The sequence below is a fragment of the Aotus nancymaae genome, unplaced genomic scaffold (assembly GCF_030222135.1).
Source record: "Aotus nancymaae isolate 86718 unplaced genomic scaffold, 86718_ANA_hifiasm-v0.15.2.pri h1tg000040l, whole genome shotgun sequence".
NCBI lineage: Eukaryota > Metazoa > Chordata > Mammalia > Primates > Aotidae > Aotus > Aotus nancymaae.
In genome coordinates this window covers 129,930,050-129,945,610 of record NW_026988454.1, presented here as the reverse complement: position 1 = coordinate 129,945,610, position 15,561 = coordinate 129,930,050, and the positions used below count along the sequence as shown (strand labels likewise).

The following is a 15,561-nucleotide window of genomic DNA, read 5'->3' as shown; positions in this document are numbered from 1 at the left end:
AGACCAAGGAAATCCAACCTCAAGTGACAGAGCTAGAGAGATCAACAGGGAAGATGAAGGGAAAAAATTACCAAAAGAAATAATAAGGGAAAAATTTTCAGACATAAAGGATTTAATCCTTCCATAGAATAGTCTTGTGAGGTATTTAGCAAAATTAACAAACTCACCTCTAAATATCTCATTTTCAAAATGTCAGAAGTTCAGGTGTCAAAGAAAGGTCATAAAATATTCCAGTGGGCAAACCAAAATGAAACAAACTGACAACGGACAAAATACTTCTATTATTAAGATGTTGAGAAAGTCCTTGAAGTTCTAAAGAAAAATTATTTTTTATTAATAAATGTAGACCTTTTCAAATTCACAATCGGGCATGGAGAAAGAGTAAAAATACGTGTGGATGTGAAAGGACATAAACTTTACCTACTACACAGAGTTTTACTAGAAGTTGGCTAAGGATATGACAGATTGAGATTGGTATTCAGAAAATGGGAAGGTAAGGAATCCAAGAAACTGGGTTTAACCAGGACCTCACTGAAAAGAGATCCGACTACAGCAGTTTCTTGGCAAGAAAAGAACACCTGACCACATAAGTAATATTTAGAAAGTGATCAACATTTTTGTTTCAAATTTAGAATTAAGCTGTGAACGAAGCCCAAGGACTCTTATTGTTACAGCTGAATGTCAATATTTCCTCTTTGAAAATATTGAAAAACTGGCAAGTGGAAACACAAAGGAGAGGGGAAAGGGAGGGTAAAAATGCCAATGACTTCATCTTCCAAGAAGGAGGAGAAGAGACACTGCCCATACTTACAGAAGTCACAAAGATCAGTATATTTAAATTACAATCGTAAATGAAAAAGTGTGCAAAGTGACTCAAGAGTTAGAGCAAGGTTTTAGAAATTGGACTATTATTTCAGTCACAAAAAAATGGACTATTATTTATCAGCATAACTGAAGCTGTTCTGAAGCTGCAAGAGGCCCTCAGAGTTGGCCCAAATTAGAGCAAGCGTTTAAGGCTTTTATGTCCCCACACTGAGCAATCATTATAGGTGAGTTCCTCCTGGGAAGTGGAGTAAAATCTGATGAGGCAGGTTTTATCACCTAAGACAATTCCAGGGGATGACTGACGCTGGGGGCGGTCAGCCAGCAACATTCCCAGAAAATAAGAGAATAAATCCTTCAGTTTCAAAAAGAGGAGTTTAGGTACAACAGAACAGCACCCACGACAGAAACACTCTTCTAGTTCTTGGGAATACATATATATTCATGTAGAAGAAAACAGGTAAGTGTTTTTAAAATTTAGCATCTATTTAAAAATTAAAAGTAGAACTGCCACATGATCCAGCAGTTCCACTTCTGGGTACATATGCAAAGAAAATAAAATCAGTGTATCAAAGACATATCTGTACCCCCATGTTTATTGCAGCACTATTCATAATGGCCAAGAGATAGAATCAACCTAAGCATCCATCAGCGGATGAATGGATAAAGAAATGTGGTGCATATGCACCATGGAATACTATTCAGCCTTAAAAAATAAGGAAATCTTGTCATTTATAACACAGGTGAACCTGTTAGACATTATGCTAAGTGAAATAAGTCAGGCACAGAAAAACAAACACCACATTACCTCACTTATATGCAAAATCTTAAAAAGTCAAAGTCATGGAGGAGGTGGGGTGTGGGGAGAGGGAGAAAAAGGAATGAGATATTGGTCAAAAGGTACAAGTTTCAGTTAGAGAGGAGGAAAAGTACTGAAGATCAATTGTGCAGCATGGCGACTACAGTTAATAATAACATACGGTTGTCCCTTGGCATCCATGAGAGATTGGCTCCAGGACCCTTCCTGGATACCGAAATCTGAGAATGCTCAAGTCCCTTCTTAAAAATGGCTTAGTTTTTGCACATCACCTAAGGATATTTTCCTATATACTTTAAATCATCTTTAGATTACTTATAATACCTAAAGCAATATAAATGCTATGTAAATAGTTGGTATACTGTATTGTCTTTTAAGCGGTATTATTTTTATGTTGTATTGTTGTATTTTATCATTTTTTTCCAAATATTTTCAATACAGGGTTGGCTGAATCAGAGGATGCAGAATCCACAAATACAGAGGGCCAGCTGTATTGTATATCTGAAAATTGCTAAGACAGATTTTAAATATTCACATCAAATGAAAAAAAGTATGTGAAGTGATTGCTATGTTAATTAGCTTGATTTAGTCATTTCACAGTGTATACATATATTGAAATGTAAATATTCATTTATCAATTAAAAAGAATTTTTTAAAAAATGTAACATTAACTTTTTGTTGTTCAAATAAGGTTTTCCATTCTTTATTTTCAAAAACTTTTTTGTTTGAAAATATCATCTCAATCATCTCAATTTCCATTAACTCAATTGATTCATTCTATTAACTTATGAACTCACTTCTGAAGTCAAACATTCCATGGTTATCAGGAAGAGCAAGGTTACGTTGCAATAAGATCTCAGCCCACAGTTAAAAGCAAATCTCGTGGCTTCACTCAATAAAGAGACTTAATTCCACAGTTTTTCAAGTGACTCAGGTTTTATGGAGCTTCCAACGTCCCATCATGCACCTACTTGCAAGTTCCATTGGTTAATACTAGTCAAATGATCACAACCTAACAGCAGAAAAGACTGGGAAATGTAAAGAGGCTTATGGCATATTGGCGAGCACCACTGTCTCTGAAAGATACACTGATATTTCCTAAGGTAAAAACAAATGCTCACAACTGGCAGATTGTTCTCTAGAACACCCACGCACTTTCCTCCAAGTTATATGCGTACTAAGACTCAATTCTTTTTGTTATCAAATTTATTTCTAAAGAATATACTTGTTACTTTGTCAATTAAAGATTATACTACTCAATGGAATCTGGGTGCAAAAAAACAGTTGTTTCTATGAAACTGGCGGTGGAAGAAAGGGAAAAGACTTTGACCTTCTCGTAAACAAAGTATCTTCCAGGTGTGTTCAGTGTGACAAAGCTGAACTTAGAGAATGTCCTAGAATTTGTTTTGGGCCACATTAAAAACAGTCATGGGCTGCATGCAGCCCGTGGGCTGTGGGTTGGACAAGCTTGTCTGCCTTAATGACAAATCCAGAGACTGAGATGTAGACCAGCTTCAGGGCTGAGCCCACATCAAAGGGGCCACAGTGTGTAGTGACCTCCCTCATGACTAGGAAGAGAGTGTCATCAGGAATCAACAGATTACGATGTCAATGACAAAGGGAGCTCGGACGAGGAATGGGATGGCTGTGAACAGTTACCACTGAGGGACCCTAGAACCACAGGAAGATCTGCCGTTTGACCTGCTGGCTCCACAAGAAACAAACTTCCCCATACACCCCTCCACTGCGAGGAGGCTCTGGAGGCTGAGGTGCTCCACACGGCTAATGTAGACATCTGCACACTGGAAAGTCGTTTCCAGCACCACTAAGTTCTGGAAAATCCAGTCTTCCTTTGTAATAAGAGGAATATGCATGCTGGCTGTCAGCATCCCGTGCACAGGACGGTGTGTTTGGGAGGTGTGCATGTTACTCAGGCTCGGACAATGAGAATCTTCCCCAAAATTATTAAAGCTTTCGTAGACACTCTAGAAACATATATAACAAAGACACACACACACACTCTCACACTCACACGAAGAGAGAAATGAGATAAGGTGTGAGGTGATAAGAGAGATGCAGAGAACAGAGAGATGCAAAAAGAAAAAAAAGAAATGCAGATAGTGACAAAGATTATAAAAACAGAGAAAGGCAACAATACAGTGAAAGACACAACAAGGGGACAAAGGCGAAACTGGAGAGAGACACTCAGAAAGAACTACACAGGGACAAAGAGACACACAGAGAGGAGGACGTGCAGATGGAACTATAACAGAAAGAGAAGAGGGAGATGAAGATCTCATTGAATGTCTGAACCTAGTCACTTCTGAAAGCAAGTGTCCTTGTAACATGAATCAAATATGTTTGGGTTGAGTTTCTATCATTTGGAACCAAAAACAGTACGTTCATTGCTGGTTATACTTTCTTAAAAATAAAAATTAGTCTTGATTGATGTGACTTGCCAGTCAGAATATATCTGAAACATCAGTCACTATAGCTGTCCCCAAACAATTCCACCATGCTTACTTACACAGCACTAAGGCCACTGCACTGAACTTCAATATTAAAGAACCATGAATGATGTGACAATTGAATTGATTTTCTACCTCCTCTGCTCACCCTTACTTTTGCACCCCAAGATGCTTCAGTGTCTTTTCAAGGTACCACCCTCTTTCTGGCCACAGTTTGGCTGAGTCACCTCAAGGTATGTTCCTTCACTTGGCAGTGGTTTCCTACCTCTGCTCAGTTGAGGAAGTTCAGAATACAGATAACTCAGAATCATGTTTAATTACTTGAAAAGCACTAAAGTCAGGTAAATGATTTTGTGTTGACAGGTCTGGGGTGGGGAGAAGGGAAACAGAGAAGCTCCTTGGGGCCTGAGTAGACACAGCTTGCAGTGCACAGGCGGAGGCTCGGGGTCAGTGCAGGAAGCAGAGTCACAGCCAGCGCCCTGGGGTGGGGATCACAGGACGTGACCTGGTGGCTGCATGAGAGCCACTGTAGGACTCTGACCTCAGGGGGACAGGCAACACAGGCAGTTAGAAATTCTAGGCAGGGGCAGGTGGGCATTACAGAAGACTGATAACCAATCCCAGACAAAAGTCCTCAGGAGTCAGTGCAGGAGCCCTGGAGAAGAGAGATAAGGTGTGATCAGCACAGGGTACCCTGAGGGACACGCCCTCTCCCCCACCCCTCAGGTTTCTCTGCAGCATCAAACAGAGAATGCTGAGGTTCAGGGCATATCATCATTATGTTCCCCAAGATCTGTGTAAAGGTAAAATCAGCTCACGAGGACACAGAGCTTCAGCTTGATGCAGATTTGTGGAGATGGGGAAACAGCAGTTACCCTTCTGGGTAATAGGAAGGGTTTGATTTCTTTAGTAAATTGAATGACACCTCATCTCCACCACTAGCAACATTTTCCAGTCACTAAAAAATGCCTACAGGCAGTAGCCATCAAAATGTGGCACAAAGTGGGCATCACCCCACTGTCTAACATTCAAGATGTGTCTCTGTCTCCACATTTCACAAAAAGATACCACCAAAGTTAAGGCCTCATTCTGGGGAACAACCTCTGGAGATTCCTGGAAACTGGCAAACTTCTCCCCTGAGTCTTCAACCTCATAGCAGCAAATAGGCCATGAACAGAGACCGCTGTGGTCAGGTACACTCAGCTCATGCTCTTCCTTCTTATACCTGTGCCCTCCCCACACTGGATCACGGCTGAAATATTACCTGCTGGGGGAGGCCCTCGAGGTCCTGCAAAGGAAGTTATACAGAGAAAGGTCTTGTTACACAAACAGCCACTCTCTCACCCCAAAGGAAAATAACACATGTAGCTTAATTGGAGTTATATTTTCTTCCCACCCGTGTTCTTCAAGGCCTTAAGCAGCCTAAGTTAAAATTCCACAAAACAAAGGAAATTGTCACTAGAGAGCAAGGAGGTCAAGGCTCTGAATCTCTTAATGGAGGAAGCTTTTGGAAAAAAGCCAGTGAGATAATGGTGAGCAGTAAGGCAGAATAAGTAAGCCAGATAATGGAATAAGCTCTATCAGTCAGCTCTGGCAGCGCTACCATTGACCCAGTAAAATCAGATTCCAGCGCCTCCTCCAATCTTGTCCTGTCTCCTCCCACTTCCTCTCAGGGTCAAGAGGAAAGAGCTACATCTAGAAACAGAACCTCTCTGAACAGAGGGTCTCGGTCACAGCCCATCTTCCCCAATTTTCCCTGGGGTTCCTCACTTTTCTGACCTCTATGACAGATGACAAGGCCCAGCCCAAGGAAGATCAGCTCTAGCACAAACCACCCATCTTCCCCATTTCCCCCTGGGGTTCCTCACCTTTTCGACCCCTGTGACGGATGACGAAGCCCAGCCCGAGGAAGATCAGCCCCAGCACAAAGCCCCCGATTCCACTCAGCATCTTGCTCTGGGCAGATTCGGAGTGAGCCCCTAGGAAGAAAAGCCTGTGTGTCAGTGATTGTCCCCACACCCTATAATGTCCTTGGTACAGGAGGTAGAGGTGTCAGGGGAAACTAGTTCTCCAGTCTGACCACCCTAGGGAAGAGAAAGACCAGCCAATAGGTCCTTGGGCACACTGGGTGGGCGAGGGAGAGGAGGAAGTACACCTCTGCCCCTCAGGAATTCATCCAGACCTCAAACCCTAAGGCCCCAGTCACCAGCCCTAATAGTCAGTCTCATAGCTGTCACAGCTCGGTTCTGGGGTTTTAATAGTGTTGATATGATTTGAATCTGTGTCCACACCCAAATCTCATGTTCAATTGTAATTAACACTGTTAGAGCTAGAGCCTGGTGGGAGGTGACTGGATCAGTAGACCTAATTCTTGTGAATGGTATAACACCATCTCCCTTAGTACTGTCGTCACAATAGTGAGTTCTCATGAGATCTGGTTATTTAGAACTGCGTACCACCAACCCCCTCTTTCTCATGCTCCTGTTCATGCCATATGAGACTCCTCGTTCCCTCTTTTCCTTCTGCCATGATTAGGAACTTTCTTACGTCTCCCATAAGCAGAAGCCACTGTGCTTCCCCTATAGCTACAGAACCATAAGCCAATTAAACCTCTTCTGTTTATAAATTACCCATTTTCAGGCATTTCTTTATAGCAATGTGAGAAAAGCCAATGAAACCTCTTTCTTTATAAATTACCCAGTCTCAGATATTTCTTTATAGCAGTACACGAATGGACTAATACAAATGTGTAGAGTGATCTCCCTAGTATCTGGAAAGACAATGAGAACAGGATTCTTGTGATGCGCTCGCCATAGGGCAACAGGTGCTCTAGTCTCCTGTGATTCTCAGTTCAGTAGTAACGTCAGGGACAAGAGATGGGATGGCAGGGGTCAGAGGGAGCTCTACCCTTGGTCTTGTGGGGCCCACAGTAAAAGGAAACCAGTTTCCCCTTACGCCACTCCACGGTGATGGGGCTCTGGAGGCTGGGGTGCTCCACATGGCAGGTGTAGATGTCTCCACGCTGGGGAGTCATTTCCAGCATCACCAGAATCTGGAATGTCCAGTCGCCGTTCCTAATGAGGGAGGTGGACACAATGCCGGCTGTCTCCTCCCAGTCATTCCGAAACCACCGGACTTTAATCTGGCCTGGATAGAAATCGGTCACCGAGCAGACCAGCAGGTTATGGTGGTTGAGGGCCTCTGTCCTGGATGGGGAGATGGTCACTGTAGGCTCCACTGAGGGCAGTAACAGACAGGAAAAGACACAGGAGTGAGATGTGAGACCACACAGCACGTCTACCTTGAGCAAGCGTCCCTCCTTGGAACCAGAGTGGAAAGATACTTAGAGTCCAAGTCTTGGATTAAGAATCCTTCAACAAATATAAATTTGATAATCACTGAGAATCCAAAAATAAACAACAGACCCTGGTGTCTGCCTTTACAGAACTTGCAATCTAGTAACAGAGACCAGAAAAATTAATGTTATTGCAAAAGTTTGTAATATTTGAAGGATAAGTAGGCAGGCCATGAAAACAACTAACACTGATCAAACATCATGTTTGCCCATAACTCAATTCCTTTATCTTCTCAGAGTGCTGCTCATGTCAAAAATGGCACACCCTTCCCTGCCTGTTTTACACATCTTACCCTGTACCTCTCAGGCCATTGTACTGAATTTCCTTTGTTTTTTAGTGTAAAACCACAGTAAATATTTAATGTATGCTTTATTTACTTGGTAATATGTTATCTCATTTTCCTGCTTTTTCTTAATTTCCTTTTTAACACTCAAGATAGTTTAATTACTAGCTGCCTACCTTACTCCATCCCTGTTCTATTGAGAATTAGTTTCTTGTTCTGAAATTAGACATTATCATGTATTTTTTCCACAGGAAATATTCTGAGATCTGTGCAGAGATCGGCCTGGGTGCCTGTAATGTGAACATGTATACATATAGCTGGGATTTGCTGAGGTCAGCAGGTGGCACCCCAATGAAATGGCACTCATGAGTCATCATCTGGAAGGAATCACGGTTTCTGCCTGGACTTGAACTTTCGTTTAGGTTGTCCTTCCTGGAGTCTGACTAAAATCACAGTCAGCTATTTGAGAACTTATAAGACATATTCATCTTAAAAAGACCGAAAGTAAAAATAGCACAAATTCAAGATAAAAAATGATAAAATAACTTTCATGGAAATAGACTTGAAATAGCAAAAATATAAGTACTTGACAGCATTAGGATGTGGGTCAGAAGGAGGTAAAGAAGTTTCGTGAACCTACATGGATAACACTGGGGTCAGTCTAGGGACTGATTAATCAGTGAATTTTCAATACCTTGAAAGTATCATTTTGTCCCATTAACATTGGAAACAAGCAGGACTAGACTCTGTGCTACTTCTTGTCAAAATTGGCTTTAACAAGCCTTTATTTCCCTTAGGCTGTGTAGACGTGTAGTGAAGAACATAAAGAATGCTGTATATGGCCCCTCGTGGTGGCTCATGCCTGTAATCCCAGTATTTTGGGAGGCCGAGGTGGGAGGATCACGAGGTGAAGGGATCGAGACTATCCTGGCCAACATGGTAAAACCCCGTCTCTACTAAAAATACAAAAATTAGCTGACGGTGGTGGTGCAAGCCTGTAGTCCCAGCTACTCAGGAGGCTGAGGCAGGAGAATCGCTTGAACGCAGGAGGCAGAGGTTGTAGTGAGCAGAGATCGTGTCACTGCACTCCATTACCAGCCTGGCGACAGAGCGAGACTCCGTCTTAAAAAAAAAAAAAAAGGAACGCTGTGTATTTGGGGGAAGCTTCAGGTCGATTACTTAAAATATTTACCATGTACCAATATTAGGATATGTAAAGTGGTGATGCTAATCTCTAATGCACAGGTAGCTGTGGTATTAAATGACATAACATAGATGGTGTTTGCTAAGGCAATTGTCTAGAAATAAGTGCTCACTAAATGGGAAAAATTGACTTTTATAATGTTTATCCATGAAGTGGATAGCGGTGGGTGGGAAGTTGAAAATCTACTCAAAAAGCAACCTGAAATTATTTTCATTCAATAATTTAGTAGCTTCAATCTACTTATTCCAAAGCGTCTGCTCTTTTCATTGTGCCATTTGTTCAGCTTTTCTAAGAAGTTAAAACTGCCTTACAACACCATTCAAGTGTTGTTTTTATTTTCAGCAAGCACCTTTTTTCCTGACTGCATTCACAAACCTTAAGATCCAAGTCAATAAGAGTTTAAACCATTAAGCAAAATAATAGAAAAGAATTAATACAGTCAATTTTTAAGGCTCTGCTTAACCTCTGCTTTCTCTTGAGCCTAAGTGGATGGGCAGCTGAGTACATTTATTCATTAATTTAACCGAAGATCATTGAGCTCATACCACATACCAATGTGTCAGGTACCAGGCATGCAATAAACCTTGAAACAGTCTCTCGCCTCAAAGAGCTCCGCCATGAATAAAAGCCATTTAAGAAAACAGAATTACAATGAATAATAATTTGAAGCCAAATGTCAAAATATCATATTTCACAACTGCAATTGCTGGAGGCCCTGCACGCAGTTGTGGGACAGCCCTAACTCCACCAGGCCAAGCCTGAATCTTCCTGTGGCGCGAGCTGGGCACGTGGGCCTCCCTGGGTGGGGCAGTGCTAGCGGGGCAGGCGAGCAGGGGAAGACAGAACTGCTTAGCAAAGGTAAGGCACGAGGAGGCAAACCTATAACGCATGAGGCAAGAACGCGCAGAGCGGAGGACGAGGCCAAAGGACGGGGAGGTGGGGAACGCACTGGGCAGCCTGACCCAACTCTGCAAGGAACTCAGGGCTGCGTTTGCGCATCCCCCTGCTCTGCCTTAGATCCCCGCCCCTTCTGTGCTACTCCCAATCCCCAAGCCCCCGCCACCTTCCTGTCCCCTGGGGTGGACCAGGGCTCTGTCCTTGAGGCCTCGCCTCGCCCCTCTGCGCGCAAAGACTCTGGCACCCGCCAAGGGTGAGCTCCGCGGAGGGTCGACGACGCTCACCTCGCCGCTGCAAGGTCGTGCGGAGCTCCGCCTCGTAGTTGTGTCTGCACACCGTGTACACCGCGGCCCGCTGCTGCTCCAAGAAATCCTTATAGTTGTTCCAGTCCTCGGTGCTCCGCCCCAGCTCGGTCACCGCCCGGAACTCCCCCACGTCGCTGTCGAAGCGCGCGTACTCCTCGCGGTTATAAATGTATCTGGCCACACCCCGCACGCGCTCCGTCCCGTTGGTGAAGTAGCACATGCCCTTAAACTGGACCACGAAATCCTCTGCGGGGAATCAGCGGCCAGTCAGTCAGGCCTCTCCAGGCCCCAACCCCCAGCCGGACCGCACCCTGCAGCCGCCGGCCTGACCACACCAGCAGCTGCGAAACCTGTCCGCGCTACTTCGGGTTCTTGGCCAGGCCTCGTGCCTAGTGCTCGGACCTGGGATCCTCCAGGGAGCTCTGCTCGCCCTCTCCGGGGGCCTCGGGAATCTGCTTCCTTTAGGGAGGGTAATGGGAAAAGCCTACTCCCTGCCTGAGCCTGTGAATCAAGTGAAGAGGGCAGTCGGTTGGATTTTACATTGACCTCTGTACTTAGATCCGGGCGTTCTCGCATGAAATCCCATTTTCCATGGAGCTCCTGGGAATCTTAGAGACAGAGTTATCCACATAAATTTGAGAGTTCAAGGGAATGACAAGGAAGGTTCAGAAATTAAGCGTGTTCTCGTCCTGATACAAGTATTCTATTGGTCCCTGGGCAAAATACATTTCTTCTCATGCCTAGATTTACTGTCTTTCTGCTATACCCGTCCAAGTGCCCGGTGAGGTTCACTCACTTCTGTGTTAGAAAGGACCTACACCTCCGGAGTTCTAGAAAGAAACATTTATTCATGCAAAGAGCCCAAGCTTCCAAATTCTATAGAGTTCGATTAAACTGAGTCAATCACCAGCTTGGGCCCGTTACTTAACAGAATATTCATATTACAAGTATAATTATGTAAAGGAAAATCATGATACTTACACATAGGATGTTAGGAGGAGTGAGAGAATTTATATGAAGTATTGTCCGGCCGGGCGCGGTGGCTCAAGCCTGTAATCCCAACACTTTGGGGGGCCGAGGCGGGTGGATCACGAGGTCAAGAGATCGAGACCATCCTGGTCAACATGGTGAAACCTCGTCTCTACTATACAAAAAATTAGCTGGGCATGGTGGCGCGTGCCTGTAATCCCAGCTACTCAGGAGGCTGAGTCAGGAGAATTGCCTGAACCCAGGAGGCGGAGGTTGCGCTGAACCGAGATTGCGCCATTGCACTCCAGCCTGGGTATCAAAAGCGAAACTCCGTCTCAAAAAATAAAATAAAAAAATAAAAAAATAAAGTATTGTCCTGTGTCTGAATGGAGTGGTTTCTCAATATGTATTATTTCCCTTCTTTACATCCTCCTTTCTATCATACTAAATTCAGTCTATCATAAACTCAGGTCCTGAATCCCACTCAAGTCACCTTTTGCCCATAAATCAGTGAAACATCTGTGGTCACCCAGTCACCTTCCCTCAATACCATGAGTTTGCCTTCACAAACTCTCCAATCAAGTCAGTAGTATAGACTCCTTTACCTCAAATACCGAGACTACAGACACCATTGCTGCCTTACATTTCCCAGTGCAGAATCTCATGACATTTAGTCTAGGTAAGTCTTGGGGTACCTTGAAATGGCAAATCCTATAGTGTCTTTGGGGAAATTCATATCATCAAAAAGAACTCCATGGTCACTTTGTCCTGTCAGGAGTAGTAAATACACACATTGTCTCCTCCTTCCTCTCTCCTCCTCCACGCTTAAGCCTATGAGATTGGGGTTGGATTATCCTCACCTCACCCATTATATGGTGGAAGTAAGAATGAAACATAGCTCTATTTCCCAAAAAGAACAAATGGTGATAAAAAACTATGTTCTGGGATCATAGAGGTCACCATCCCCCATACTCCAACCCAAGGAGAGCCTGTTCCCAGAGTGGCGGCTCTCCAGAGCATCTGCCCTGCACTTACTGGGAGAGTCTCTGCCCTCAGTCACTGGGGTGCCCAGCATCGCCAGCATCAAGGTCACAGCTGCTGCCCGAAAGCCTCTAGGGATCTGCAGAACCATCTTCCAAGACATAATTGAGACCAAGGAAAAAGCAGTGGTAGTCAACACAGCTCAAACCTAATGAATCTTATGTACCTGCCGGAAACAGTAAAAACCTCTGGATGTTTCCATCGTGGTAGGATTGGAGAGTCCCTAGGAAAGGAACCAATCAGCACTGGAGCTGAAGGACCTCATCTGCCTCTGGGCAGACATTTTTTCCGTGAAGATTTCTCACTCCAATGCCTGGCACTGTTTCTTCTTCAAATTGCACTAGATAAACATTTGAGGTGAAGATTTTCAAATAGCTGAAGATTGAATGGCTTGGGAGTTTTAAGAAGCAAAAGACAAATGTGATTCAATAGTAGACACCTTACAACCTATTGCTCTTATACTTGGGATTTTTAGTAGGGCAAATTAAGTAGGGATCATATTTCAGGAAAAGAAAATTGTTGCCATAGAAATGTTCACTTCTGTTGTCTTAGACACTCTGAGAAGCCTCAAGTTTTGGTGAGAAGAGCAAAGTTCTTAGAAGGAAATGATGGTGAGTTGCAGTTCTACCACTAATTTGCTTTCTGAGAGTCAACGAATTACCGAACTCCTTTTTGCCCCAGGCTTCTCTTTGCAAAATGTGGGTCATGTTTCATGCATTTTACATCTAGATCTTCACATATACAAATTTAAGATTAATATGACTTGCTTAACATTACAAAAGCCTCCTCCACTGTTATGTGTAATATCAGGTTAATTGGAGGAACAAGAAAACAAAGCAAATAAACAAAACAAAACAAGTTGACACCCAGCCCTGCTGGCAGGTGATTCTTCATTATGCAAGAATGTATTGCATTCATGCTCTTTGAGTGAAAGTATTTGTTGACTTTTCTGTTTTAAGTTCTTCAGCTGCTTAAATCCTCCCTGAACCATGAAACAGGTGCGTCTGACATCAGTAAAGGACAATACACAAATTTTACAGTATTCCGACACAGTCACATTTAATTCTGAAGAAAAAGAACAAAAGCTGTAGAGAAGCATTTCCTGGGACTGAATCGTATTAATGATGGAGCAAATGTTTAGAGTTACAGATTGTATTGGGCCAGCCCTAAACATCACATCCAAAATGGCAGAGGTACCAATGTGTTTTTATAATAAATTTACTACTTATCAGGCTCCTGTTGCCCATGGCTAGGGGCAGCACTAATGGTTATAAAGCAATTAAAACAATGCCTGACAAACATTATTGGAACCCTAACCAAGAAAATAAATATCTCCATCTCTCTTCTTCTCTCCCTTCCTCCCCCGCTCTTCCTTATATGTTAGTAAAGTGGAAAATAGGCTCTAAAAGCAGCATATAAGCTTACTAGGTGAAAAGAAACAGGGAAGAGACAGTAGCAAAGTTTTGCTTCTACTTAAGCAAAACCTTAAATAGAGGTTTGCAATAGTGGCAGGGGAAAGCATTGAGTGACTCCAATATCCCGTATTATTCTGTGCATAGGTTTAGATCACCTGAGACTGGGAAAGTTGCCACTGGGCTTCCAGCAGTAGTGGTGTACTCAGGAGCAGGGTAACCCCAGTCTAAGGAGGGTCTCCACTGCTGCAATGGAAGCATAAAGGAGGAACATCAAACTCAGATCTAGAATGCAATTGGGGGCAAGAAAAAATAGGCAGAGAGGGACTTGAAGGTGCCCTCAATGTCCTCTTAATCCCCAGTACAGCGTCCCTCAGAATAGAGACCTCTGGCTCTTCCCCTCCTTCCTGTTCAAAGGGAGAAATTTCCCTCAGGTTTATTGTGTGGCTGTGAGGCAAAGGCTGCATCTAACCTAGGGGATTCCCCAGTCTCACAGGCCTCTTCACACAGACTTTTCTCTTTTCTTTTCTTCTCTTCTCTTCCTTTTTCTTTTCTCTTCTCTTCTCATCTTTTCTTTCTTTTCTCTTTTAGGGATGGAGTCTGGCTCTGTCACCTAGGCTGGAGTACATTGGCATGATCATGGCTCACTGCAGCCTGAACCTCTTGGGCTCAAGTGATTCTCCCGTCTCAGCCTCCCAACTAGCTGGAAGTACAGGCATGCACCACCATTCTGTGTAATTTTTTAAAAAACTTTTGTAGAAACAGAGTTTTACTATGTTGCCCAGGTTGGTTTCAAAGTCATGGCCTCAAGCAATCCTCTCGCCTTGGCCTCCCAAAGCACTGGGATTATAGGTGTGAGCCACCACGCCTGGCCATGCAGGTTTTTCAACTAGCAACAAATGTGTCAGTTTAGAGCCATTTTCTGATGGGCAAGAACCTCATCTGAGGCTGCGTGTGGTGGCTCACACCTATAATTTTCTAGCGCTTTGGGAGGCCAAGGCAGGCAGATCACTTGAGGTCAGGAGTTCGAAACCAGCCTGGTTAACATAGTGAAACTCTGTCTCTACTAAAAACACAAAAATTAGCAAGGTGTAGTGGTGCACACCTGTAATCCCAGCTACTCTGTAGGCTGAGGCAGGAGAATCACTTGAACCCAGGAGGCAGAAGTTGCAGTGAGCCAAGTTTGTGCCATTGCACTCCAGCCTGGACAACATGAGCGAAAATCATCTTCCCTGGTCAGCATCTCTTAGAATCTGTGCCTGGTCAATGTGGTTGAAAGTAAATGTGGAGTCATCCTGCCACCAGAAGGGTTATCCAGGATTCTATCCTGCAATTACTTTCAGGATACACTGTACATTCAGAAAGGTTCTGTGACCTCCTTAATGCCAGTGGTAACAAAGTTAGAAATACTGCCCCAGAATATCATTTTCCTTTAATAAAAATGTATCAAGCAATTATCTTTAAATTTTTCAAAACCTCATGAAGCTACTTACATATTTCCCTTATTATGTCAACTTTTAGATAACCAGTTACATGAAATTTTTTAAAAGACACATATAAAGTAGACCCTTTCTCTTTAAACAGTTGTCTCTTTAAAATGACAGTTTAGAAAATCTGAAGAAAGAGTCAAATTAGTAGCATTCAGGGGCTGGGCTCAAACAGTGCCTCCTTCAAGCAAGTGGCCATGGGGAAACTCCATAGTGGAAGTCAGGTAAGGACTTGGAGGATACCACAGGGTGAAGAACTAAGAGTATCAGAAAAGCTTTAGCAGGAAGATAGAAAATCAGGTTATAAAAGGCATTTGGGACACTTGGGGGAAATGGGGAAGGTGGGTGATCTTGGCAAAGGAGTCCAGACCCCACCAGTCCCATGGCTTCTCATGTTGTCTGGAAATAACCCTTGAAGACAGAAGACGACCGGGCTGAAAACCCAGGCTGCCTGTGATGAACATGCTGTACAACAGAGCTTTGTTTCTTGACCTGTTTCT

General features: G+C 43.5%; 1 protein-coding gene across 5 annotated transcripts; it reads right to left on the bottom strand.

Annotated features, from left to right (window-relative positions):
• Positions 1-4,404: 4,404 nt before the first annotated feature.
• Positions 4,405-12,315, bottom strand: LOC105704662 (HLA class II histocompatibility antigen, DQ beta 2 chain). Of its 5 annotated transcripts, none has more exons than XM_012434007.3 (6): positions 12,157-12,315; positions 10,132-10,398; positions 7,063-7,344; positions 5,976-6,086; positions 5,372-5,395; positions 4,405-4,762 (listed from the first exon to the last, which is right to left on the bottom strand). In XM_012434007.3, exons 1-6 carry the CDS (start codon positions 12,263-12,265, stop codon positions 4,749-4,751), a joined length of 807 nt encoding a protein of 268 aa, XP_012289430.3. In that variant the 5' UTR covers positions 12,266-12,315; the 3' UTR covers positions 4,405-4,748. The 5 variants fall into 5 exon arrangements, with proteins under 5 accessions (XP_012289430.3, XP_012289432.3, XP_012289429.3 ...); XM_012434006.3 differs by having other exon boundaries at positions 4,705-4,760; positions 5,369-5,395; positions 12,157-12,265; XM_012434009.3 differs by lacking the exon at positions 5,976-6,086.
• Between the last annotated feature and the right edge of the window lie 3,246 nt (positions 12,316-15,561).

Coding starts and splice junctions, on each gene's coding strand:
- LOC105704662 (XM_064361206.1), bottom strand. CDS start 12,265: ATGTCTTGGAAGATGGTTCTGCAGATCCCTAGAGGCTTTCGGGCAGCA. Junction 10,399..12,156: donor TGAGGGCAGAGACTCTCCCA/GTAAGTGCAGGG, acceptor GATTCCCCGCAG/AGGATTTCGTGGTCCAGTTT. Junction 6,087..7,062: donor CCCCATCACCGTGGAGTGGC/GTAAGGGGAAAC, acceptor TTTTCTTCCTAG/GGGCTCACTCCGAATCTGCC.